General features: G+C 44.1%; 1 protein-coding gene across 10 annotated transcripts in view; it reads left to right on the plus strand.

The window, feature by feature from the left end:
- Positions 1–26,705, plus strand: part of Phactr1 (phosphatase and actin regulator 1) — a 458,153-nt gene that overhangs the window by 171,758 nt on the left and 259,690 nt on the right. Inside the window, exon 1 of one of the 10 annotated variants that reach the window (XM_030247227.1) lies at positions 14,111–14,356. The exons of 5 other annotated variants lie outside the window; for them this stretch is intronic. Coding sequence is in view for 1 of the 5 variants with exons in the window: in XM_030247226.1 (XP_030103086.1) it covers positions 14,554–14,575 (22 nt within the window). In the remaining 4 variants the exon portion in view is untranslated. 4 more of the 10 variants (NM_001302636.1, XM_030247226.1, XM_006516911.4 and 1 more) reach the window with 4 other exon arrangements.

Here is a 26,705-nt window from a genome sequence, read left to right on the forward strand (position 1 = left end):
AAAGAATCTCGGTGGCAATCACCTGCCTGGCACCATGTGTGAACATACTATGTGTGAACAAGCCCCATGTTCTTTTTCTGGGGACCCAGAGTAACACCTCACCCGCTGGGTAAGTGCTTTAAGAAAGGAAATGCTGTGGGTGTGGGGTAGAGAAAGAAAGACAAGTCACTGACTCATCTCCCCTGCCGTTAGTTTAAGTTATAATTAACCGAACTTTTAAATAAAACCTTAGCAGCACCTGCCCCACCACGCGGCAGCAGAAGCACACCCCGCTGCATCAGTTCTGATTGCACATCAACAACACAACCACTGCAAACGCTTTAGACCAATTACGTGATAATCCTTGCCACGTGGATGTGCCTGACGTGATTTAAGAGCTCAGGGTCCAGCATGGCAGCATGGAAACTGCAAAGCTGCTCTCCGTCGTTCAGTGTTAAAGGATGAACATCTTAAGTCACGCAGTTGTAAGAGGTTTGTTTTGAACTCGGGAACGCCCCCCTGTAATAGTTTTACCCTTTAGATGTCCTCAGTGACAGGAGAACAAGCCCAAGAAGTACTATATGTAGTTAAGACCACTTGACAGTGGCTGAGCAGAGTCAGTCTAGAATTCACAACATGCAGACAGCCTGGGCCTGCAAGAGCAGAGTTCTCAGGCAGTTGGTCCCTCAGCAACTCTTGGGTTGCTAAGTGGCTGAACTGTGCATGTGTGCATCTTCCTGGGTCGGCTGCAGGAGGCAGATTATGGGCCGTTGGAACAGTGAGCCCTCCCGGATCATCTACGGAACCTATCCTGAAGATGCACAGGCACACAGAGCTCTAACAGGCTTTCTCTGATGCAAGGTTTCTCTCCCAGACACTTTCTACCTCTGCAGAGTCCTGGTGATATTTAATGATTTTTTTAAAAATTATTACTTCTTACTCCTTCCCTGAAAAATGAAACAGAGAATAGAGCCAGGCAGCAGTTCCCCTCCTTGGCAGAGATTCAAAGAGACTTAAATCAGGTGCTTACAGCAGCTTTTACTTGCAAAATCTAGGAGCATCCTAACTGTCTATCAAATTGTCAGAATCGAGGAAACTCTGGACTATAACTCTCTCCTCTGATTGGCAACGACCATCACCCCTTTCCTTCCCCCAGCATGAGCCTCCAGAGGAAATTGCAATTTCTTAGGGCCCATTGTCTCTAATCTGATAGCACAGCTGGTATCTAGCCAGAAGTGTAGGGGACAGCATGGCTCTATGTGCCTAACATGCTAAAATGAAAACTATGTGTCTTTTAGCACAAGCCAGATCCTCTCATCCTAGAGTAAGATCTTCACTGGGACATCCTTAGGCGGATGGATCATGGATCTGCAGGATACTCCTTGCGGAAGCGTTTTGAAACTCGTCAATAATGAAATTAGACTGTGCAGTTTGTTTCCACTCATGTATGAATTGGCAACAGTACATCCAAGAAAACAATCGCCCCCTCCCCACGGTTAAATGGACAGTTTTCAAGATGTGAAGATTCACAGAGGTTGTAAAATGTCTGGAAAACTGGCAGGGTCTGAGTGGTCCAGGTGAATCTCTGATCTATCTGAGGTTATAGCTGAGAGTGTACGCCACCGTGACTCTGTGTGATGTGTTTATAAAAAAAATAGAGAGAGAAGGAATATGTTTTGGTGGATGTGTGGTGAGTTATGGGGGAAGGGGATGCCTCCGTGGGCCCATGCTGAGGCATCCCCTTCCCCCAGGGACCAGCCATACAATGGTATAGTATAGAATAGAGTTTATTCTGGGCATGGGGAGGGGTGTTAAGAGGGTGTGTGTGTGTGTGAGAGAGAGAGAGAGAGAGAGAGAGAGAGAGAGAGAGAGAGAAGGGGAGTAGAGGCCGGCCATGAGCACGTGGAGAGAGGAGGGGTGGGAATGAGGGGGGAGGGAGGACAGACACCGAGCAAAAAGGCAGGAGGAAGAGAGAGAGAGAGAGGAGAGAGGAGGGGGCAAACATCCCCTTTTATAGTGAGTCAGGCTACCTGGCTGTTGCCAGGTAACTGTGGGGCGGAGTTTAGACAAAATGCTAACCCTGTGGAGACCCTTTTTGGCATCTTGCTGTTGAGTTTTTTCTAGGGCCACAGAAAATGATGATGCACAAAGTACCGAAGTTCTGCATGTTTAGCTCCCAGGTCATTATACGGATTGTTAACTTTTCCCAACTCTGTGTGGGATTAATTGGGAGCAATCACGTGTTCGCACCATATTGCTTGCCTCCCTTAATTAAGAGGCATAACCCTGTGATCTACTGATGACAAAAGGGGCGGCGGCTCTTCAGTTACCAGCCAGCAGCCAAGGAAGGAAAGGGCTCAAAAAACAATGCCTGAGAAGGAAAGCAACCACAGAGGGCAGGACCCCAGCCCAGTGTCTGCAGAGAGAGACCCTGGGCCCAGCTTCTCTCTCCCAGAGAGGACGGATTCTCAGCCTTTAGCTCAATCTCTGGGGTCGCTATTTACTGCTTGACAAGATCTGCCTAAGAATGGAAAATATGTATGTTAGGGAGAATTAAATAACACCCTGGTTAGTTTAAAACAACAAAAAAAAACAAACAAAACCCTCTCCATTCATGATTACATATCTATATTTTTAATTCTTCCATTCAAAAATAAATTTTAAAAATTAAAACATTGTCTACAATATAAATATCTTCAATGGTAAAGCTCTTTAAGAATAAATTTATTTACTTTGTCCTTGTCAGGAAAGCTAGAAACGGGAGCGTGTGGTTCTGTGCCTCAAAAGACCCATCACTTCCATAAATGAACGGGTCTGATCAGATTGCTACAGTGTTCAAAGGTTTATTTTTGTGCATCGGCTTAGCAAGCTAGGTGGTACAGAGATGGGAAGGAAAGAGTAGGGACAAGAGAAATAAAGAAGACAACATTCCAGAAAACCTCCGAAGCAAGGATTCTCAGAACATTTTGAAACGCACCTGCCTGAAAGCGCTAACGGGGTGGTTCTCAACCTATGGGTCGTGACCCCCGGGAAGTCACATGACTTTTTCGCAAGGTTGTCTAAGACCGGCATATTTCTGAGCTCATAGACAGCCTGGTCTACAAAGTGAGTTCCAGGACAGCCAGGGCTATACAGAGAAACCCTGTCTCGAAAAACCAAAACCAAAACCAAACAAAACAAACAAACAAAAGACCATAGCAAAACACAGATAACTACACTATGATTTGTGACAGAAGCAAAAAAAGAGAGTTATGAAGTAATAATGAACGGAATCTTAGGGGAGATCACCACAACATGAGGCTCACAGGAAGGCTGGGAATCACTGCACTGCTCTAAGGATGGTCTGCTGCCCAGTGGCACAGGACTTCTAAGTGTCCCTGAGATATTCTCACTCTCTGTTTCCAGTGCCTTAGTATAAGCTGCGAATGTGGCACATATGACTTTTCCTTTCTGCCCTTGACTTCCACCTAGTAATTCCTATCAACCCTCAAGTGCACAAAGCCACTTCCTCCAGGAAGCCTCCCACCACCCAATACACACACACACACACACACACACACACACACACACACTCACACTCACACACTCACACACACTCATCGATCTCTAGGCACTGTGTCATTCACTACAAGTCAACTTGTCTGGGACTGGGTTGAAACTGTAGATTCCATGACAGTAAAGAACATGTTTGTCTTGGTTTTAGATGAGAATTTTCTCTCAATCTTGGTTCTAAGTAAATAATTGTCAAGCCCGTGAATAATGAACAAATGAGCTAGGAAGTATGAATGAAGAAGATTTGAATAGATTAATATTTTCTAATGTAGTATAGTTAGACTCTGAGATTCCAAGCAGAGGTGGGGCTCTGATGTTTAGGAGACATTGGGAGACATAAGCAGAGTTAACGCAGCTCATTGGTTGCAGGACTTCTCGGAGCATTTGAACTGCTAAAGAGCGTGAAATCTCTAGGGTGAGGTGGGAAACTGGCAGGCCCAATGATGTCACCCAGAACCACTGATCAGAGACTCCATTTCTGCAACAGAACGTTTTATAAGATCAGTGTTCTAAGGAGCCTGCACTGGGGGAAACCACAGAAGAAAACAAATAGGGGAACAGTCTTGACTGATGGGAAGGTGGATGGGGGGAAACATTAAAACTATATAAAATGTTAGGTCAACTTTAATAGCAGAAAACTTAGCACAAAGCACAGATGCCATTCGAGATGAGCAGGAGGAGTGTGCAGGGTCAGGATGAGCCACCAGGGTCGAATGATTTGGATGTTATGTCACACTGAAGGAATACAAGCTGTGAAAAGGCTGTCACACACTAGCTCGATTATAAAAAGATGATTCATGTGGCATTCTGGAAAATAAAGAGGAAGGTTTTGCAGCTAGAAAGCCAACGAGGTTATTGTGATAGTTCTAGTGAGAGAGGCTTCAAGTGTAGACCAGAGAAATGGCCACTGGTATAAAAGAGGAAACTAGACAGATGCATTCGAGGGTCAGAAGCTCCTATGGGAAAGAGTAAGGCCCAGAGAGAGCTTCAGACACAAGCCAATGCTCAAGATGTAAGTCAATAGAGAAGAGAAAAGAAGAAAGCACCCCACAACCAACCAGCAGTTCACAACCACCTGTAACCCCAGCTGCAACATTTCTGAGGAACTTGCTGGCCTCTATATGCCTACACACATGTATACACATACACATTCACACACACAAACACACACCAGCACACAAACACATAATATGCACATACCGGCACATTCACATACAAATACTTACATAACAACTCACATACATATAAATATATACACAAAAACATATGCATAGCAACATATACACACACAAACACATATAAATACCAACACATACACAAACGCATATACACACACAAACATATATATATATATATATATATATATATATATATATATATATACACCAACACATACACACATAAACACATGCCCATACACAGACACACACACACACACACACACACACACATCTTATACATATACAAAACAAGATGAATCTTTTAAAATATAAAGGCTACCCTTATACCAGGGCTGTGTGATGGCATGACAGTTACTTGACACAACTCTGAAAACTTTATGAGAACAGAAACCATATCCATTTAATTCATGTCTGTATGTCCAGGGCCTGCATATACATGGTAAGTTGAAAATAACCAGTGACTGACTGAGTAAATGAATATACATTCAACTGTGTGAGTGACCACTGAAATGTGGGGCTATTTCTGTTGGCCCATTGAGATGCTGAGCTCAGAACTGGTTGGCTCCCTTTCTTTAGTGAGAAAGGACTTGCTACCCTAAAACAGCATGGCCACTCGGAGATGGTGAGTCAGACTGTCAAGAATGAGAGGAAATGGATGAATTGGAGCAGGCAGCTCAGATTTATCATATTCTTTAAGACAATCCGTCGAGACTGTGGCATTTGCATAAAAGTTGAGAAATGCAGTGATAAGGGACATTAGAGGATCAGGTATCAGAACAGAGGGAAGTACAGCTAGGCAAAAACAAACAAAAACAAAAAACAAAAAACAAACAAACAAAAAAAGGATGCTCTAAGACCTGGGTAGCAAAACCCTTTCTGGTGATTGGAGTATGGTGTGGAGATGTGTCTCCTCTCTGTCTCTGTCTCCGTCTCTGTCTCTCTCTCCTTCTCTCTCCCTCTCCCTCTCTCTCTCTCTCTCTCTCTCTCTCTCTCTCTCTCTCTCTCTCTCTCTCTCTCTCTCTCTCTCCCTAGTTGTTAAGATGCTACTATTTGACATAATGATTTGTGGTAATCCTAAGACCTAAGCATTATTTATTTTCCCCCTTAGGCGCATAAGGCTATCAGAGCACACACAGCTAAGGTGTTAGTGCTGGCCCTACATGGTTCCAAGGCCTGAGCACTGGGCTATGCTGCTTTCCCTGAGGACAGACATGGGGAAGATTATATTTCCACTTCACTTGAGTTCATTATCTATATTTGCTTGGTGTGCATGTGCAGCTCCTGTCCTTGATGTACTTGGATATTTCCTAACTAGTATTATATGAAATTTGGTTTCTGAACAGATTTCACCTGGTTCCTCATTGGCATGCTAAGGCCCAAAACATTCTGAAATAAACTAGAACAGACTCATTTGAGGACTAGAGCAGAAGTCTGAAATAATCAGGTGGCAGAAATTACTGTAAGAATGAGCTTAAGAAAATATAAAAGCTGACCCCGGTTTCTTTTTTTTTTTTTTTTTTTTTTTAAGATTTATTTATTATTTAAGTAAGTCCACTGTAGCTGTCTTCAGACACTCCAGAAGAGGGAGTCAGATCTCGTTACGGATGGTTGTGAGCCACCATGTGGTTGCTGGGATTTGAACTCCGGACCTTCGGAAGAGCAGTCGGGTGCTCTTACCTGCTGAGCCATCTCACCAGCCCCCTGACCCCGGTTTCTAAACCCTAAACCAAAGAATGAAATACCCACCGGGTGTGGTGGCGCACGCCTTTAATCCCAGCACTTGGGAGGCAGAGGCAGGTGGATTTCTGAGATCGAGGCCCAGCCTGGTCTAAAAAAGTGAGTTCCAGAACAGCCAGGGTTATACAGAGGAACCCTGTCTCAAAAAAAAAAAAAAAAAAAAAAAAAAGAAATACCCACAAATGCCCTGCAAAACATTTACTTCCCGAAGTATTTGTATCCCAAAGGCAGCATCTTCCAGCATAGATACTGTTCTCAAAGTCTAGGTGCTCAATGGAAAAGGAGACCAAGTAAATTGCCCAAAGCACTATGGTTATCTGGGGAAGCATCCTGGAGGAGGTAGCCTTCGGTAATACCTTTAAATTAAAGACAGCTTAGATACAAACTAGACAAAAGGGTATGTCAGTTGAAGAAGATGTGCAACCAGGAAGGAGTGTGGATGTAGTGACAAAGATACTACTATTTAAGATTATTTAAATGCTAATACATTCACATGCAATTTTAAAGACTGTTTAATATTAATGGTTTTTAAGCCAAAGTGGCTTGGTTGACAACTGTGTTAGCGCTTTTCCTCTTTGCTATGACATTGTACCCCATGGTCGTGTGAGTCAGGAGTTGGGAAGGATTTGGCTGAATGGCTCTAGTTTCCATGCGTCATGAGGTTGCCGTTCAAGCAGCAACTATTGAGCAGTAAGAATGGAACATATGGAATTCCTGTCTCTGGCCCCTTCCCACAGAGTAGAGCGGGCTTCCTCTTAGGATGGCAGCCGCAAGCCAGTCAAGTGCCTGCATGCTAGACAAAGCTGCCTGCCTACCTATTAGGCTAGGTAAACATGGAGTTGTAGCTCAATAGCAGGGCATATGCTTAGTTTGCACAAGGCACGTGAGGTTTATTTCCACCACCAAGCTGCATTGCTTTCATCTGGTTTTGTTTTGCGCATATATATTATTCTTTGAGAATTTCACATCATACATTTTAATTATGTTCAGCCCCATTTCTTCCCCAGCCCCTCCTAGGTCCAGCCCCCACCTCCCTACCCTCTCAGCTTCATGGCTTCCTTTTTTTTTCTTTTCTTATAACCAATCAAGTCTACTTCTGCTACTAATATATTCCTGGGTTTGGTGCATTCTGCTGGAGTGTCGTCAGCCCAACAAGAGCCACCCTCTTCAAGTATAGAGAATAAGTGTCAATAGAATACTCGACACAACTGGGGCATCTCTCTCCCTTCCCCTCCCCCTCCCCTCCCTCTCTCTCTCTGGGCCTCTCTCTCTCTGGGCCTCCCTCTCTCTGTGCCTCTCTCTCTCTCTCTCTCTCTCTCTCTCTCTCTCTCTCTCTCTCTCTCACACACACACACACACACACTCCAAGACTCAGGGACCATTGCAGAAGAGGGGACAAAATGTAAGAGCCAGACATCAGGGAGGAGTGTCACTGTATATGACAGGACTACCATAATTATGAACTCACAACAGAGAGGCTGCCTGCAGAGTCAACATTCTTCATAGAGCTTAAAGGGGTTCACAAGCCCCCACTTTTTTCTAACTGAGGAACTATGGTCAATTGGCTCCCGGGGGAAGGAGAGTTAGTTTTCATGACATTGCCTTGTATAGTGAAGCTTCTTTTGTCCCTAGAATTAACAAACTGAAACTGAAACGATGCTAAATGATGCTGGGCCCATTTAGATTCAGAGGACACATCAGACTCTGCCACTTGATTGGAAAGCACCCAGCGACTAGAATATATGGGATAAGAGACATGGTCTGTCATGTCCACCTTTAGAAAACATAACCTACAACATGAAAATTTCCTGGAAGACCCTCACATGACATTTATCATTTACTGGGGACGGCCAGTCAATTTCCACCAAATCACTCTACAAAAGGGGTCTTGTCTGCATTTTAGAAAGAAGAAAAAGGATGTTCAGAGCCACGCTGACTAGGGACAGTCAGCACCTGCTATATGCTGTGCCCTGGAGATGCATCAGGCCAGATTTTCTCTTTCATTCACTAAAACTGGGTTAAATGACCGGCATGATCAGGTAGAATGGCTTGAATCCAATCCCAGGACTGTCTATTCTGCTCTCGTAGCCATTTCTGACACCACTCACATCCCTCTGGGGTCTTAGTCCTATCTGGACCCAAGTCATGACATCAATCCCATGCGGTGCTTTGGAGCAAATTAAAGGTAGCAACAACAACAGCCTCACCCTGTGGCAAACAGCCTTTTTCCATTGCTCACCCCAAGCGATTGCTGCCACTTGCATTGCGCCGAGATGACTGAAAGCAGTATGAAAAATGGCTTCTGAGATTGGCCGTGGCACTGACTTGGCAGGGAACACTGTAATAATCACCTCTGGATAGATTATTCTGGAGCCCTCAGATCAGTTTCCTGTCAGGGGCTGCTTTCGTTCTGGGAAGTCTTAAGAAACAGCTCCCCTGTCTTCCAAACAAGAAGTCTCCAGTCTCAGACCTCTCTTATTTAAGGAGTTGCAGACCTTCCACAATGAAGCAAAACCAAACTAATCTAAGGCTGAAAGCCTGGTAAACTTCATATGGCTTTGACAAGGAGATCTCCATGCAGAACATCTTATAGAGTTGCCTAAGAATAGCAAGACACAAACATCGACACTCATTAAACTCGTAATAAATGAGAAGAGGGGAGGAAGAAAGAAAAGACTGGCAGAGAGAGGAGTCAGAATGAAGAAGGAAGTCAGAAGGGAGAAAGAGAAAAGGGAAGGCAGGAAAGCAGATGGTGGATGGATCTCAGTTTACCCACATAGAAGAATAGAAAGAAGATGGGAGGGTGTAGGAGAAGAAAAGCTTGTACCACTATGCCTCCCCACAGACTCCCTGACTCAATCTCTGATGCTCCATGATGACCTAGCAGCTCTTAGTCTTAAGAAAAAAAATATTTTCCATGCAACAATACAGTCACTATCCTACCAAAAGTTCATAGACCCACCCCCCCCCCAAAAAGAATCTACTCTGTCTTTACTCCCTCAGCAGAGCCACATGTTCAAGTCTGAGCCTGTCCTAGACTCCAGAGTGCCCAGAAATTACATTGGCATCTTCTTGTGTTGGTATCAAGCCTATGGTACTGTCTATGTAGGTCAAGACCTGTAGGTGTAAGATTGAGAGCCGCTAGGTCATCGTGAAGCATCAGAGACTGAGTCAGGGAGTCTGGAGGAAGACCAGCTTCTCTTCTACAGGCTCCCATCTTCTTTCTACTCTTTTATGTGGGTAACCAGTCTTTCTACTGGTTAAATTCCCAATAAACTAGAACAGCAGTTCTCAACCTGTGGGGCGTGGACCCCTTTGGAAAACCCCTATGTCCAAAACGTTTACATTACAAGTCATAACAGTAGCAAATTTTCTACTCTGTGACACCAGTGTATTTTCTATTTATTTTCCTTCGAGAAGGGTTTGTTAAGCCTTCAGCCATGCACTGCCGCCGTTCATGTAGCTTGGTTCCATGTTGTGGAAACAAAAGGTAGAAAACAGTAAACAGATGTGTAGCAGAAAACAACTTGTAGAACATTCCAGAGCACAGTGAGTAGAATGTGAGGCTCCTGGTGGTGGTGTTGGGGGGATAAGATCATCTAAAACCCCTGGTTCTGAAATAGATTTTGTTTTGTTTTGCTTTGTTTTAACAGTTTTGGGTCCACAACAAAACTGAAGTCAAGGGGCAGTATCTTTTGATCTCCACAACACACAGCCTTCCACATTGTCAGCATCTGAAAGCTGTACTCATTATAACAGGTTATCTTTCAACACCACACCCTGGTTCAGAACTCATGTCAGGGTTAACACTTGGCGCTATATGTTCAATGAGCTTCCACAATTACATCATGATAGCAATGAATGAGAGTTTTCCTTGCATATGGTCTTTCTTTGCATAACCAGTCTTTCTAGTGGTTAAAGTGCCAGTAGACTAGCTAGAGCAGTAGTTCTCAACCTGTAGGTCCCAGACCCCCTTTGTCAAACCCTTATCTACAAAAATATTACATTACAATTCATAACAGCAGCAAAATTTCAGTTATGAGGTAGCAACAAAAATAATTTTATGGTTGGGGGAATCACTATAACATGAAGAACTACATTAAAATGTCCTGAGTGTCCCAGGTCACCATGTATCCACACCACACAAAGCACTATCAAAGTGTGTCTTCTTTGCCCCGGCTATCTGTGAATTTGAAGACTTAAATAAAATGTAGAAACACTGAAAATATAATAAAACCCACATGCATTAGTCTGTTGACAAATAAGTTAGCATGTGAAGATGCAATTCATATATGTTGGAGCTGTGATACTTTACCAGTTTTTATGGAACAGTGGTCATATGAATGACCTTAACTTGTTCAAAGAAAATAATTGAGTTCAAGATGCCTTGTCTATTAAAAATTGGCCATAAATCATCGTCTTACTGATTCGTTGCCATGGGATTAAGTGCAATGTACAAAATGCCTAGGACAGGGTCTAACACTAAGTACTAAGAATATTGATGTGTAGTCATGAGAACAATCATGATAATGGTGCTGATTTATGGATTAGGGGAAGGAACGGGGGAAGATATCTGAATTCCTCAGGCATATATTTGTCATATTGCTCATGAAGATGATGTCATGCTTCAAGGTGAACTCAAAGGCAACCTGTACATGAGACCCGAAGAGGTCATCATCGTATGATTATGGTACATTGAGACGTGTTATAATGCATCAGTTATCCTTACACTGGGTCTTCCTGTGTATCACGGGCTGACCCCAAGCGTGTAATCCTCCTGTCTCCTCTGCTTGAGTGCTGGAATTACAGGCATCACCATGCATGGTTATACTAGATCTATTTATAAAAGTGGTGCGGTGACATAGATAGGAGAATCATAAGAGTAAAGAGCTACAGTCAATAGCTGAACAACCCTTAGAAACGAACTGTATTCAGCCAGACATAGGCATTGTAAGGATGGATATTCCAGGCACAGAAATCTGACTATAAACAAAATCATGGAGACCATGTCACAGGAAAAGACACAGACAAAACAGAACCAAGCAGTTGAAGCAATGAGGCAAGAGAGAAAATTCCCTGAAGCCAGTTATAATAAACCTTTATAATAAACCTCCAGTGTATGACATGTGGGGATTTTATCCAAAAGGGGATGATTTTCTATTAAAGCCTTTAAGTCGAGAAGTTATATGATGTAATGCCTGAGTTTGATGCATATGCACAGTGACGGCAGGGTAGAAAATGAATCTGAAGGGAGGAGGCAGAGCCTTGAAGACCAGGCTTGCATACTTGGAGTGGCTTGGTTATAGCCAAGACCCTGTGGCTTAGAAAGGTGGCTGGTAGCTTTGTTAAGACTGCATGGTTTATTTTAGGGGCTTCAGGAAATGAACAGAGAGGAGAAAGATACACATGACATGGGGTAAAATGTGACACTGAGTAGTCTATCTAGAACAGTATAGATGGCACAAAGAAGGAACTTTCTACAAACCCAAGATTTATTTGTTTTTTCATTTATGCTTCCCTGGTGACACGAACGAAGCTAAATCTTTGGTATTATCACAATTCCAAATTTATTTAATAGTTTCCTGTTCTACTTAGAAGATACTAATTCAATGATGCTATGGACTTAGAACCAAGTGAATATAAAATCCTTTTCTATTCATTTATTTTTGTTATTGCACTTGTTCTATTATTCCATTGTTTGTTACATTTATTATATGGGCACACATGCCAGGGCACATGTGTGGAGATTAGGGGACAACTTGGGGGAGTCAGTTCCAGAGATCAAACTCCGGGTGTCAGGCCAGCACCAAGTACCTTAGCCCAATGAATCATCGTGCTGTCCACAAATTCTTCCTGTAACGTTTCTAGGCAATACAGACACATGTATTACCAAAGAATGAATTCTAACCCAACAATGGCTACGTATAATCCAGGGTGAGGCTATCTAATGTGGTAATCACTAGATCTGAATACATGTGACTACTGAGGGCTTCGAATGTGACTTTGACTATTCCTGTGGTGTGATATAAACATAAAATACAAATTAAAAGTCAGACATAGAAAAAGGAATACATAATAGTCTATCAGTGTTTACTAATTACATGTTGAAATCATATTTTGAATATATTCTAAAGATAATTTCACTATTTTTTTCTTTACGGTGGCTACTATAAATTTTAAGATTATGTATATGGTCCCTATCCTAATGATTTCTATTGATGAATGCTTATCTACGAAATTCAAATTATTCAGGTAATCGATGTATGTTTTCCTATTATAATTCCTTGCCCACTCACAGGTCCAGTCCCCTGATTATTTTCTAATATATCCCAATGTGTCCTCATTGCTATTAAGAAAGTAGTTACTCCGGCAGCTGTCACAACAGGCTGTACGGTATTTACTACACCTGCAGGGTGAGACATAAACACCATTCTGTCATTCCACTTAGATTTTCCTCGCACATATCTGGTCTTTGCAAGTCAGAGCACGGAAGGCCTGATGACTGCTAATTCCTCACTGGCTTCTCTAAAGAGGGTAATAGCAGTCCCTACCGGTTCACTTCAAAGGGTTGCACGGGTAGATAGTTACCTTGGCATTAGCAAAGGCAGCTCTAAAGGCACTCCACCCATCTACTGACCACTTCTTTAGCGTTGGTCATGGGCTCAGTTTCCCTTGGGAGACGTGGATGGAGGGTCAAGGAGGGGAACTCAGAGGCTGCAGTTACTGACTATTCCCAAAGAAAAGCGAGGATCCTTTTCAAGTCCAGCCCAGAGCTTGCGGCAGGCAAGGCCCAGCTAACTTGGGAGCCTGGAGGGACCAGAGGCCACCCCTGCATAAAAATCATCTTGGCATCTTGTGAACTAGACCAACAGGCTGGGGTTTTGTAAATCTGGTCATTTTGCAAAGAGCCTCGCTACATTCTCAGACATTTCTCAGTGGCCCCTGGGCATTATTCAGCAAGACAAGGCATATGTAAATCAGGTAAACTGGAACAGAATGGAATGGGGTGAAAGGTTAAGGTTTCACTTTCCATACCAAGCTTGGAGCTTTTCCTTGGCCACCATATGTCTTTGAAGTGGTAGGGGAAGGGTGTAGACAGATCAGGTTTGGGGTGATGTAGGGTGGGAGGTGGCTGAAGACCCCTCAAGTCCAACTACCTTTTGACTCCTAGAATTAAGTGATGTGGCAACAGTAACAAACACTACAGCCTTTAGAATTTGCGCATGTGTTATAAAGCTATATGAGACTTTTCAACTCTGGGTTCAGACACTTATCTGAAACCGTTCAGTCCTTAATCTCAAGAAAGCTACCGTCGTTACACCCTGAGAAATCTCTTCTTGAACAGCATTTAAGGGGTTCTGTGCCCATGGCCGAAAAGGCTGTCCCCAAACGAAAATTCCGGAAAAGGTTAATTGTCAGAGTCTGATGTTTTGAGTATCTTTGAGGATGTAGATGATGCGTGGGGGTTTGGGCTGGGGACCTAAGGTGAGGGAGCGTTGCTGTTGGATCAGTTTAATTATACAATGGAGCCAGGAGAGTCGGGTGATGGGATTGCTAATTCCTTTTAGAAGGAACAAACTGCATATTAAAAAGCTCAACAAATATTCAAAAAAAAAGGAGGAAAAAAAAAAAAAAAACCAGCAGCTCAGGCGGTGACTGAGAGTTCCAGACTTCTCTATGGTTGAGTCCTTGGGATCCTCCCAAGCTGAGCCTGTGGAGCTGAGCTGCGGGGCGGCTGAGTCTCAAGACTCCCAGAGCTTGGGGCTGGTCAAGTGCAGGTCCAGGGTCTGGGTTGGATCCCCAGGCTACTTTCTGTTTCACTTCGAGATGTTCCTTGCTTCCCAAACCGGTGGCCTCCCAATTCCAGTGAAAGGCTGGACTCCTTGGAGACCTCCGGCTCTGTGAAGGTAAGAGGTCACCGCGGCTAGCCTCGGGAGGGGGGTGGGGGGTGGGGGGAGGTAGGTACCACCGCCCTGCAGAGTCTGGGTGGTTCCACGCAGGAGGGGAATCTGCCTGCTGCTCTGGGATTCTAAAGAGGCTGGGGGTTGGAAGTGGGTGGTATCTGAGCTTTGAAAGGGAGATTAAATGGACCCCTGCTGCTGAGATGCATGGCCACCTTCTGTGGGGTGAGTTGGATCCGTCTCCCAACTTCTCAACGAGGGAGCTGGTCAGTGGCCAGGCTCTGGCAACGCCGCGAAGGGGAAGGAAGGGGCTGCCTGGCACCGCAAGGCTGTGTGTGTAGCGTCTGTTTGCAGAGCTCAGCCCCGGGGGAGACTGTGTCTCACTCTGTGAACGCACAGCTGTTGAAGAGCTAGAGAGCAGCCCCGGTGTGGATGTGTGTGTGTGTCAGTCCAGAGATCTAGGCTGTCTTTAAGGTAGGAGCAGGAATCTGAAATCATTTTTGGTGCTTTTTGTGGTTTTCTTAAATGCCTTTTGTATTAGTTTTACACTTTGCATGGTTTAGACTTTTTCTTTTCGGGAACTGCCAGCATCAACTGATTTGGTTTTAAAATCTTCGAGCCCAGTTCCCAGGCTGTCCCTGATTTGTTATGTAGTCTATCCTTGAGGATTGGTCTGGATCTGGTAATGTTTTGTAGACCAGGGTATCCCCTCACAGACTTCACTGCAGTGGAGACACCGGGAGCCCCGGATGCCTGCTGAAGCCAGCTCTTAGGAGCCTTGGGAAGTTTCTGACTTAAAGACACAGGAAAGGCAAAACCTGAAATCAAAAGCTGTTCTTTGGGGAAGGTGGACTCGGGGAAAGCTGTATGTAGTTACAAGTGAAAGATAACTTGAAAATGCAAAGGTTATAAACAAGGACCGGGTTTGGTGGTGCATCCCAGCAACGTATTGTAAAGCTTGCTGCAAGAAGATGCGAATCAACACCGAATCTGTTCACTGGCTCACTCTGCACAAGAATTACTTTAGTAGACCATGTTGGCACGGGCTTCTAGAGAAGCAACTACATACACTAGACATGCCTTACAAGAGTTGGTTTCTAATTGTTATTCTTCTCTGGCCACCTGAGGTGCACTAAACACAGCATAATGTTGCTAAAAACAGAAGGGGGAAATGTCCTTAAGAATACCGACTAGGAAGGGATATTGAAGTTTCTGCCATATCTTATCTTTTCTCACCTTACTCCCAGATTTGGGCAAATTGTGTGAGGTGAATGTGTTGACTTAAGCAACTCTTTAAAATGGAACCGTTATTATGTGACAGGGTATTACACTATTCAAATAGAAATGTCTTATGGCTTTTAAGTCTCCAGGACCACACACCACACTTGAAAATCCAAAAGCCCTGTCATGAATTTCTGCCAATTTGTCTTTCTTGGGCACCTGACACGGTATTTATTCTGATACCCAACAAAGCCAAGAGATATCCTGAAGTTTTAAATTGAAACCAACACTTGAAGTACAGGTGCTATAATGTTACAAATATTTATGATAAATATGAGAGCAGCTCAGGTGCCACTTTGTAAAGGCCATACATAGTAGTCCCTGGGGAAAACCTTGCTTAAATGATTGAGTTTCTTTTGTCTGGATTTTTATCAGCTAGAATGTGCTAGAGACCCTTATTTCTGCACTCTGACTATATACAGAAGACTAAGATTCTTTTTAAGAATATTATTTTTATTTAATTTTTCTTATTCCCTTTATATCCTGCTCACTGTCCCCTCCCAGTCCCCCATCCCACATTCCTTTTTTTTTAATTTTTAATTATATTTACGTTCAGAAAGCTTAGCAGTGTACACTTAACCCAGTTTAGTAGTGAGTTCTTCAGCCTTTTCCTTTAGTTGCCTCCCCAGTGGCTGGGGATCTCGTCCTATCTGTTGTAATTGGTCCTAACAGCTTCCACCAGCTTAGCCAGAGCACCCCTGTCTTCTGAGTTAACCTGTGTGAAGGCAACAGCAGAATGTGTCTTCTGTTAACAGGAACCTGATAAAGCTGTTTCCTGAGCAGCTTTGCCAGTGCCTGACAAATATAGAAGAGAATGCTCACAGTCATCCATTGGATGGAGCACAGACAGGGTCCCTAATGAAGGAGCTAGAGAAAGTACCCTAGGAGCTGAAGGGGTTTGCAGCCCCCTAGGAGGAACAACAATATGAACTAACCAGTACCCACAGAGCTTCCTGGGACTAACCCACCAATCAAAGAAAACACATGGTGGGACTTGTGCCTCTAACTGCACATGTAGCAGAGGATGGCCTAGTCAGTCATCAATGGAAGAAGAGGCCCTTGGTCCTGTGAAGGTTCTATGCCCCAGTATAGAGGAATGCCAGGGCCAGGAAGCAGGAGCGTGTGGGTTGGTGAGCAGGGGGAGGGGGAAAGGGATAGGGGCTTTTGGTGGGGAAACTAGGAAAGGGGATAACATTTGAAATGTAAATAAAGAAAATAATAATAATAATAATAATAATAATAATAACAACAACATGTCTTCTTGTGGTCCAGGTACCCCAGCCTGGCCTTTCCCTTGATGATACAGTAGGGTACCCCCATCTTTCGACATAGTGCAGGAAGGAAAACCACCAGCTCAATAGGGTCTATGTCATAGGCATCACCACCAGCTGAGCCTTCCTTCTTGTTCTCTACCAAGGTGGTGACTGTATTGACCCCTGCTCAGAGGACAGGCAGTGTCTGAGTTTGCCAGCACTTTTCTTCTCAGCATGGGCCAGCAGCCTTTGTGCCTCTTGCTTTGTCTCTGGCCTGTACTTGTGGGCAAGCTTAAGCGGCTAAGTAGCTGCTTGTCTGTTCAGGGCCTGGGTGAACTGGTTAATGGCAGGAGGTACTTTGAGCCACTTACAGAGGATGGCCCTTGCTGCTGCAGCCTAATGTAGCAGGGCCATTTGACGAATCGTGTGAGATCTCTTTTGGGCTAGATGTCCTGCCCAATGCCAAAATTCATGGGCCTTTTCTCAAACTAAAGATTGACCACTTTTTTGGCCTCCAGTTACTTCACAACATTCCCAGGGCTGGGTCCACTTTCTTCCTTCCCCCTTGGACTTCTTTCCTTTGGGCTAAGCTGGAGGACAGAGCTCCCTTCCACATTCTTAAAGATGGCCTCCAGACACTGCAGAGCATGGAGCTCTGAACCACTTAGCTTTGAGTATATTGCTTTGCACGCTAATTTCCTACAGTTTGATGATATGTCTGGGTTTGGGTTCCCACATTTTCTATGCCAAAAACTCAGGCTTACAGTTCTATAGAAGATTTCTATGTTACTCTCTGTATAAAGGAATTCTGGGAAATCCCTTGTAGATGCCACGTTTTGTCCCCTACTGGGTATTTCAATACTTTATAGAGCATGAGATCAGAAGATGTAACATAGAACAGATTTTGAAAATCCAATTGGTGTAGTCGTACAGGTGCTTTGGTTAAATTAATAGATTCTGAAGCCAGGTTGAGCTGTATTCCTATTCCAATTCTGACACCAGTTTAATGAGTGTACATTAGGTGGGCTTCTCGGCCTAAGACTTGGTTTGTTCATCTATGAAATTAGATGATAGCAATTTGAAGTTGCTATCATTCAATATAATTTGAAATTGTATTGGAAATAGGAAGTGTAAAATAGGTGTATTAGGATAATAGTGTAATAGGTATATTAAAATAAGTATAATAGAATAATGTAACGTAGATAAAGAAATTGTAGCAATGTAAAGATTAAGTACCTGCTGACAGCATTGGTCTCATTTTATGGCAGTAGTGATCACAGACTTTCTGAACCAAAAAACAAAAACAAAAAAACAAAAAAAAACCCCACAACAACCACCCCCCTGAAAAAAACCCCAGGCTATTCATGTCCTTTCATGTGTTAGACAATAAAACATAAGTGAGAACCTCTGTCCTAACATCCGTGGTCCTCAGCATGCTTTGGAATTGATTCACTCATTTGTTTATTCCTCTATATAAGGAAGCATTGTGGTCCCCATGTTTTGAGCATGCTTTGTTTTAAGCCATACAGGCTATCAATGGCAGCATCATGTAAGCAAAATTGGCCCCCAGGTGCCCCTGAGCACTACACACTGGGGAACACCATCCTGCTGATCCTGCTAGAGTGGTCCCACAGAGGCAGCCCTCATCTATATAAGTTGAACACAGTGCCCAGTGGATGTTGCTTAATGCAGCCTGTTGGATTTTCCTCTACTTCGGTCTCAGCCTGAATCTGCTGGGCTAAGGGATCCCCGGGATTTTATCCCACTAGAGCAGAAGGGCCACAATGACCTATGACTACATTCCCAAGGTTCTAAAACCACAGTATGATTAATCTAAAGGTGCTCAGGGCCCTCTTTGTGCATTCCTTGAGTATTTCGAATACTGTGAAGTTTGGAATCCACAGCTTCAGACTAAGAGGTAAAAGTATGCAGATGCCCAGCTTCCAGCTTCCACCTTCCAGGGAAACAGTTAAGCGGTTACAATTTCCTCTTGAGGAATTGTCCTGAGGAAGGAACGGGGAAGAGCCTTACAGGGCTTCTTTTCCTAGGAAACCCACAAGATAATGCCAGAATTCAAGAGGATCAAGACAAACAACCCAACCAAACTTCAAGGAAAAGTGAGATAAACATTTCTAGAAAGGGAAGTAGGTGTTGATAATAAGAAGCACCCTTGACACGACCACATTGCAGTGTAGAGACGGAAGGCAAAGGGCCATGGGGGGAAAGAACAGCGCAAGATATGAGCCAAGTGTGGACAAGCTCAGCTTGTACCCTGAATAAATCATTTAGTTTTATTTCCTCAGCTACAAAATGATAAGTAGCGATTTCTACCCCCATCTCGCACCCCCCTCCCCCCGCAAGGTACTCGAGAGAAACAAACAAACAAGTCTCTGCTGAAGCTAAAGAGATGAGCTGAAACTAAAGAGATGAGCTGGGGCCATGCCTCAGTTGGTAATGCGGTTGCTAAGCGAGGGTGTGGGCCAGGGTTCTGATCCTAAAATCCCAAGAAAAAGGCAGGTGGGTGTGGCTTACCTGTAATCCAAGAGCTGGGGAGGAGACAGGGAATCCCTGGAGTAAGCTGGCTGGCCAGACTAACTAGAACAGTGAACTCCAGGCTCAACCAGAGACCCTCCCTACTTCAAAATCAATTGGGGAGTCATCAAGGAAGCTGCCCAACATCAATATTGGGCCTCGACATGCATATGTGCACACACATACATACACATTCACACACACTCACATATAAATATGCATCCGCTATGTGTGAACACACAAACACACATACTGAACACACACACACACACGTTTGTGCGTGTGTGTGTGTGTGTGTGTGTGTGTAACAAACAAAAGCCTAAAGAGGATAGGAACCTATGGTATTCCTTGTGAATCTACCTGAAAGGAATTAAAAACTATTTAGCATTTTTTAAAAAAGAAAAGAAAAGGTCACGATAAGAAGGGACTCGTGTGTTAATAAAAGCATAAAGCTTCTTACTGAAAATAAAGAAGAAAATAACTTCATATACCCTCTAACTAGCAAATAACCAGTAGGTGTTAGGTTAGTTGGCCAGGCTGTCTGTCACAACAAAACACCATTGGCTGGGTAGCTTTAAGAACCAGAAGGATCCTTTCACAGCTCTGCAGACTGGGAAGTCCAAGATCAACAGGCTGGCAAGGTGTCCTGGGAGACCTTGTGCTTGGGTTACAGACTCTAGAGAGTCTTTTCACTGTGGTTTTTTGTTTGTTTGTTTGTTTGGTTTTTTTTTTTGTTTTTTTTTTTTGTGTGTGTGTAGTCAAGCTTTGCTCTACGTTTTGTTAAGCCCTCCCTGATAGCATGCATCTCACCTCAATTGTTTCTAAGGTGGTTCACCTCCACAGGTGCTGGCAGTCAAGCATTTCCCTATGAATAGACAGCTATCAGGTTAAAGGGGTTTTGTTTAAAGTGTGGCATCTTTATTTCTAGATCTGGGGAGATCAGGAGAGGAACCTAGCATTTCCCTAAAGGAAAACAGTCCCTTCTTCAGTTGGTCAAAGGCTGGCCTATAGATACCATCTGTGACCTCCAGGCTGGCCATAAATACCATCTGTGACCTCCTGGGCCAAGCAATCTTCAAGAGAAACTTGACTTACTGAAGTGTTTGTAGCATTCCAGAAAGCAAGGGCCTTGATTATTGACTCCTACTAGATGGTCTCTCAAAGAACTAAATGTGTTGCTCTCTTATCAAGGTTGTATCTCAGCTGGATTGGCTCCTTGGGAAGAAAGGTGCCATTTTGATCAGATCTTCTCTTGAGGTCAAAGGATGGTGGCGTTCCTGTAGACAATTTCCACTCCCTTTCAACCCTCTGCCTCAGAAAGGAAGTTGAAAACTGATACTTTCATCTGGGTTCCTAGCACTATGGTTTCCATGACTATGCATGCTCACACCACCTCTGTGGCCAGCCCCCAGCCCTCTCTGTTCTCATTCTTTGGGCATGGTGACAGTTAATGGCACAGCTCCTTGAAACAGACATACGTACTCTCACACATACTCATGAACACGCCGAGTGCAGTGACAGAATCTGGGAATGGAGAGTAAAATGATTTGCACGTGGACTTTGCAAATAATTTCCTTTCTGGAGTTTTATCCTGTCCATTTCACGGAGACTGATCAAAAGGCTCGTCGGTGTTTTGGCAAGCGGGGGAAGTGACACCTGTTGTTAATGTTGTTAATGTGCAGACTCGAAAAGGCACAAACCAGGAAACGGCAGCAGATGGAGTGGGTGGTTCAGGTGTGCACAGGTGAGGCTGAGAGTACACATGCTTCGTCTCCACTTCCCACCAGCAGGAAGGAGGCTTCTGCACCTTTAGCAGGGACCACTTGTATATACTGGAGGACACCTCCCAGTTCCCACTTGGCAGTGTGAATGCTCTACCCAAAGAAGAACATTCAAACTAAAATGTTTATGGGGAAGGGGACTGGATTACACAGATGAGACGTGTTGAGTTTCCTTTGAGTTGGCTGTGGCTGACAATGAGAAATTATATTAACAAGAGCAAGGGAGTCCATGTTTAGGGACATGTAACACACCCCAGCATGTTCTTTCTCATTAAAAATAAGGCAGTGGTGGTGCTCACCCTTAATCCCAGCACTTGGGAGGCAGAGGCAGGCAGATCTCTGAGTTTGAGGCCAGCCCGTCTATATAATAAGTTCCCGGACAATCAGGGCTGTACAGAGAAACCCTATCTCAACAAAACAAGAAAGGAAGAAAAGAAGGAAGGAAGGAAGGAAGGAAGGAAGGAAGGAAGGACAGTATGCATGAGAGCAGCTAAAGGTGAGGGTGTAAAGTGTTTACCATACAAGTCTGTGGATCTGAGTTCAATACCCAGAGACCAGAACCCAGGTAAAAACCCAAATGTGGTGATGTGAACTTGTAATCCCAGAACTGAGGAGACAGAGACAGCAGGCTACCTGGGCCTTACTGCCAAGCCAGCCTAGCTACTCAGTGAGCTCCAGGCCAAGGAAAAACCTTATCTCAAAGGACAATATAGATGGTACCTAGGGAATGACAGCCACACACATACATGTGCACATGTGTTCATGCACCTGCATAGATGTGCACCCACACAAACACATACCCACCCCACAGACACACACATGAAAGGCATCCCTCCGACACTGACCTTAGATAGGAAGGTCATTCCAAGGGTGTTCCAATCATGCCTGGTTCCCAGCATGTGAGGAACACACTGCACCATTCGTAGCCATCCTCACGTCAGGCTCCTTTCTCTGGGCTCCTCTGCAGAGGTAGGGAGACAATATATATTATGGCTGAACATCAGTTTGCCCCAAGCTTCAAGCTATTTGGAAGTCCACTAAAACTATTAAGTGCTCATTGTGATTATCAGAATGAGGTTCTTGGTTTTGTTTGTTTAGTTCCTATGTAGTCTATGTAGTTTCTCAAATTAAAATGTGCTTTATAAATATCATGTCTTTTTTTTTTTCAGTATATGCAGTGCTAGGTGCTGTGTGGGGGTTGTTGTTAGTGGTGTTTAATCAGCAAGCATTTATCATCTACTGTACTAAGGGCAAGGCATTGTGCTGAGAGCTATGCAGTGCATGAAAAGATGAATCACATCAACCCATACTTTTTTTTTTCTAGAGAAATAAAAACATGTGCAGAAGAGTTTCAAGAGAATGCAGAAATGACAGCTTCCATGGGAACAGAAAAATGTGGTTATCAAGGTGGGGAGGAGGGAGAGCCGCATTGTAGCTAGAGAAGGCGATGAGGTTGTTTTTAAAAGAAGCATCTGAAGGGCGGGGTTGTTCGCTTTCCATGGGGGGTGAAGAAGCAAAAGAGAAAGGATGGAACCTTTCCCCACGAAGGAGAGAGGGGGCAGGGACGGAGAGGAAGGAAGCTGGAAGCAGGTTCTTAGAGGACGACCTCCTAGGGGTGTATGAGGCCAAGTGGCCGAGCCAGCTTTGTTGGTGGCGGGATGGGGACAGGTAGAAAGAAAGTAAACTGTTGTTAGATGACTTGGGAAAAACTTGGACGGCAAGCCCAGAATGATGCGGTGGTCTCTGAAAACTATGTGTAAGGTAGCATGAATAGAGAGACGGAGATAATGGTTATGAAGAAGAGCAAAAAGTGATAGGTTTCTCTGCACCGTAGATGCTTTGGGTTATCTGGTTTAAACTGTGCCTGGAACTCACCAGGTATGACCAAGGCAGCTGATCCTGACATCCCTAAGGCATATCTAGCTATGGAGGGGTTCAAGTACATGTGCTAGCATACGTGTAATCCTGCGTGTCCATTCAAGTGATGCTTTAATACTTACTCACTAGCATTCACGGGGACTCAGAGAACAGAGCCGTGAAGGATGAAAGTCCATTTCTTTCCACGGGAAACGAATGTAAGGGAGTGAGATTGTCAGTAAAGGACCTGCACTTGGACCTCATTTTGATCCCAAAACCCATGTCAAAAAGCTAGCACAGGGCGCTGGAGACCGGACTCCGCTGTTAGGAGCACTTGTTGCTCTTACAGAGGGTCCAGGGTTTGTCCATTTACACCTTCAGCTCCAGAGATCCAACACCCTCCTCTGACCTCCACAGCCACCAGGCATGCCTAGTGAAATAAATAAATCTTAAAACAGCAACACAACAAGAAGCCAGCGCAGCAATATGCACTCATAATCCCAATCTTCGGAAAGTGGAGAAAAGCAAGTCCCTGAGATCTACTGGCCAGCCAGCCCAGCCTGCTGGGTGAGTTCCAGAACAAGGAGGGATCCTGTATTTAAAAAAAAAAAAAAAAGCCAGTCCTTCGGGACGGACACTTGTGGTTGCTCTCTGTCTACACACTTTGGCACAACAGTGTAAGGGTGGGAGAGATGAAGAAATACGCCAGACCAGAATACCACGGTGAAATGGCATGCCTGAGGTGTTAAAATTATTTGGTAGCTGCAGAAACTGGACATGCTGAGTCCTGTGTGTTAATATATGAATTAAAATAGTTAACATTTCAGTGTTTCCTAGAATATAATCCGTGTTTTGAGACTCATCCTTTAAGTCCTTCTGAAGTTCACGTTCATAGAGGTGCAGTTCACTTACAAATGGCTCAGTAAGAGAGAGGAAGTGAAATGTGGCCGCACTGTTTGTCCCTTAGGTTTGGAAATCCTGGCATAGAAGGTCTTGATTCTCATTTCTGTTTCTACTCAGACAGCAATGATCTCTGACTTTAAACACAGCAGTCTTCCTGGAGGTGTCCTGAGTTGGTATTGATGAGCCCTGTTTGCCAATTTCTCCGAGACAATAAGAAATTAGATATTCTGCAACACTTAACCTCACAGCACTCTTGGTGCCCAAGGATAAAACAGCTCCCCAAGAGTACAGAGGATGTTCCATCCGAGACAGCTCAGAGCCATTCGTAATATGCTAAAGCAAGGTAGCAGTGCATAAGGGAGACTCAAGCCATAGTCTTGGGCTGCTTTCTTTCTAAAATGCTCCTTGACTATGTCCAAGAAGGTGGACCATTCTTCCTGACCACAATGAAGTGCTGTCTCTCAAGCTGTGCCACTCCTTCAAATACTTGCCAGCACTCAGGGCCTGCAGTTGTAGGTAGACCATCAATCTAGAACTACTGTAGGCAAGTAGAAAAGAATTCACTCAAGGGAAACTTCTATTCTCTGAAATAACCCATCTGAAGCCCTTCATTTATAAATTTAAAAACCTCTTGGAGGATTCTAAACCAGCAAGAGAGGAGTGAAAGGCAAGGTAGTAGTTGTTTCCATGCTTAGTGGACCGTAGCTTTCCTGTGAATCCATCCTGCATTTTTTTTTTTGGTAGAGTCTAGTAACATAGGAACAAAGGTTCTGAGCTCCCTTCTTTTTCTTCTTCTTTTTTTTTTTTTTTTTTTTTTTTGGTTTTTCGAGACGGGGTTTCTCTGTATAGCCCTGGCTGTCCTGGAACTCACTTTGTAGACCAGGCTGGCCTCGAACTCAGAGATCCACCTGCCTCTGCCTCCCGAGTGCTGGGATTAAAGGCGTGTGCCACCACTCAGCCACAGCCTGAAAGGATGCTGGAAAAGTGAAGCTTCGTTTGATCCAACAAACACTAAAAACCATCTTTCAAGTATCCCGGACAGAACTGAGTCCAAAACGTGCCTTGCCAAACCCAAGGGAAATTCACTGCATATGTTTCTGATTCATTTATAGTTCAATCATCAAAACGTTGCTTCTCCACGACTAGTTGTGGCCAAGAAACTGTTTATGAACCATTTAAAAACATTATCTCAAAAACAGGAAGCCTTTGTGTGCCAAGAGCTGGCAGATGCCCCCGCAGGGGAAGCCTGGATATTGAGCTTTCCCAACCTGGTAGAGCCCCCTGCCCATCCTGTCAGGAAACCTGTTCTGGATATCTGAAGTTTCTTTGCCCTTCACCACATTCCATCTAAACGATAACTCAGGAGGTAACTCATTGGTTGAATCCATAGTGTTAGCGTGAAGCCATTACAAGACTAGGGCAGAAGACTGGAGTGTAGCTCAGGTGGTAGTGCGCTCAGCTATCATACAGGAAGTCCTAGGTTTGATTCCCAGCACCGTATAACAAGCAGTGTGGTGGGACAATCCTGTAATCCCATTGCTCAGGAGAGAGGGCAGGAGAATCGGAAGTTCAAGGTCACCCTAAAGTGAACTCAGGCACAATTGATGATGCTTTTGTTTCTTAAGTAGATTTTCACAGTTGGGCTTGGAAAGCACTAGATTCCCAAGAGCCATTGACTCCAAAAATGAGGAAGGGGGGGATGGTGGAGTTGGGGAGTTCTCTTTTTAAAGTTTAAAAAAAATTATTGTGATAATATACACAAAGTGTTAAGTTTCCCATCTTAACCAAGTTCAGTGGCAGTAAGCATCCATGTTCGTCATCTTTCTCTGGAATCCTTCCTCATATGAAATTGAAATTCTGTGTCCATTAAGTGGCAGACCCCCCACCCCCACCCCATCCCCCGCACACATCCCATTTCCCATCCTTCCAGCCTCTACCAACCACATCCTACTGTCCCACTAAAATGTGACTTCATTCATCAGGCGGCATGTTCTTACTCTTCTAGTGTATGTGTGCCCTGTGAGGAATCCTGGATCAAGAAATGGAAAATGTCTAGTCAAGAACTATGCAGTTATCAGGCTGGCATAGTGACACCCTTTCTCAAAAAAAAAAGTAATTGACACAGATGGCTATCCATTGAGATGACTATCAGCCCCTCAGGCACTGCATAAACTGAAAGCTCGGGGAAGATGTGATGATCCAAAATATATAAAGACAAGTCTAAAAGACCTTTGAAAAAAACACAAGTGCATCTCAGATTAGAATCTCATTAGAATCTCACAGGGAGCCTGCTAATGCTCCCCAGATCCAGAGTGGCACTCACGGTATTCCTCAGCCTTCCAGCAGGGCTGGGGTGGTTTCTCTTTGAGCTCTGTTTTGTAAAAGAAGGTTCTAGAGGACCCGTGGATGACCCCTAGGGAGTCCTTAAAATTCTAAATCAAATATTTCAGGTGAGTGTTAGGCAACTGGAATTTTTAAGTGCCCTAGAGCTAGCATGGAGAACCTCTGACTTGGGAATGGAGTTCATATCTCCATGCTGCCTCTCCCTAAATCAAACAGCTCATATGATCCCTGGTGACTGTTTTCCTGTAGTGAATTCAGGCTTCTCTAATAGGAGCCCCAAGCAGGTATTTTTATGTTGCTGATAAAAAGAGCCAAATGCTTTAGATTCCTAATCTGTCTAGTGCATAGCTGACGTTCAACTAGAAAAATCTAGCAACCTTGTCTCCTCCCCTGTGCAGAGGTTTT

Source organism: Mus musculus, chromosome 13, assembly GCF_000001635.26.
Source record: "Mus musculus strain C57BL/6J chromosome 13, GRCm38.p6 C57BL/6J".
Taxonomy (NCBI): domain Eukaryota; kingdom Metazoa; phylum Chordata; class Mammalia; order Rodentia; family Muridae; genus Mus; species Mus musculus.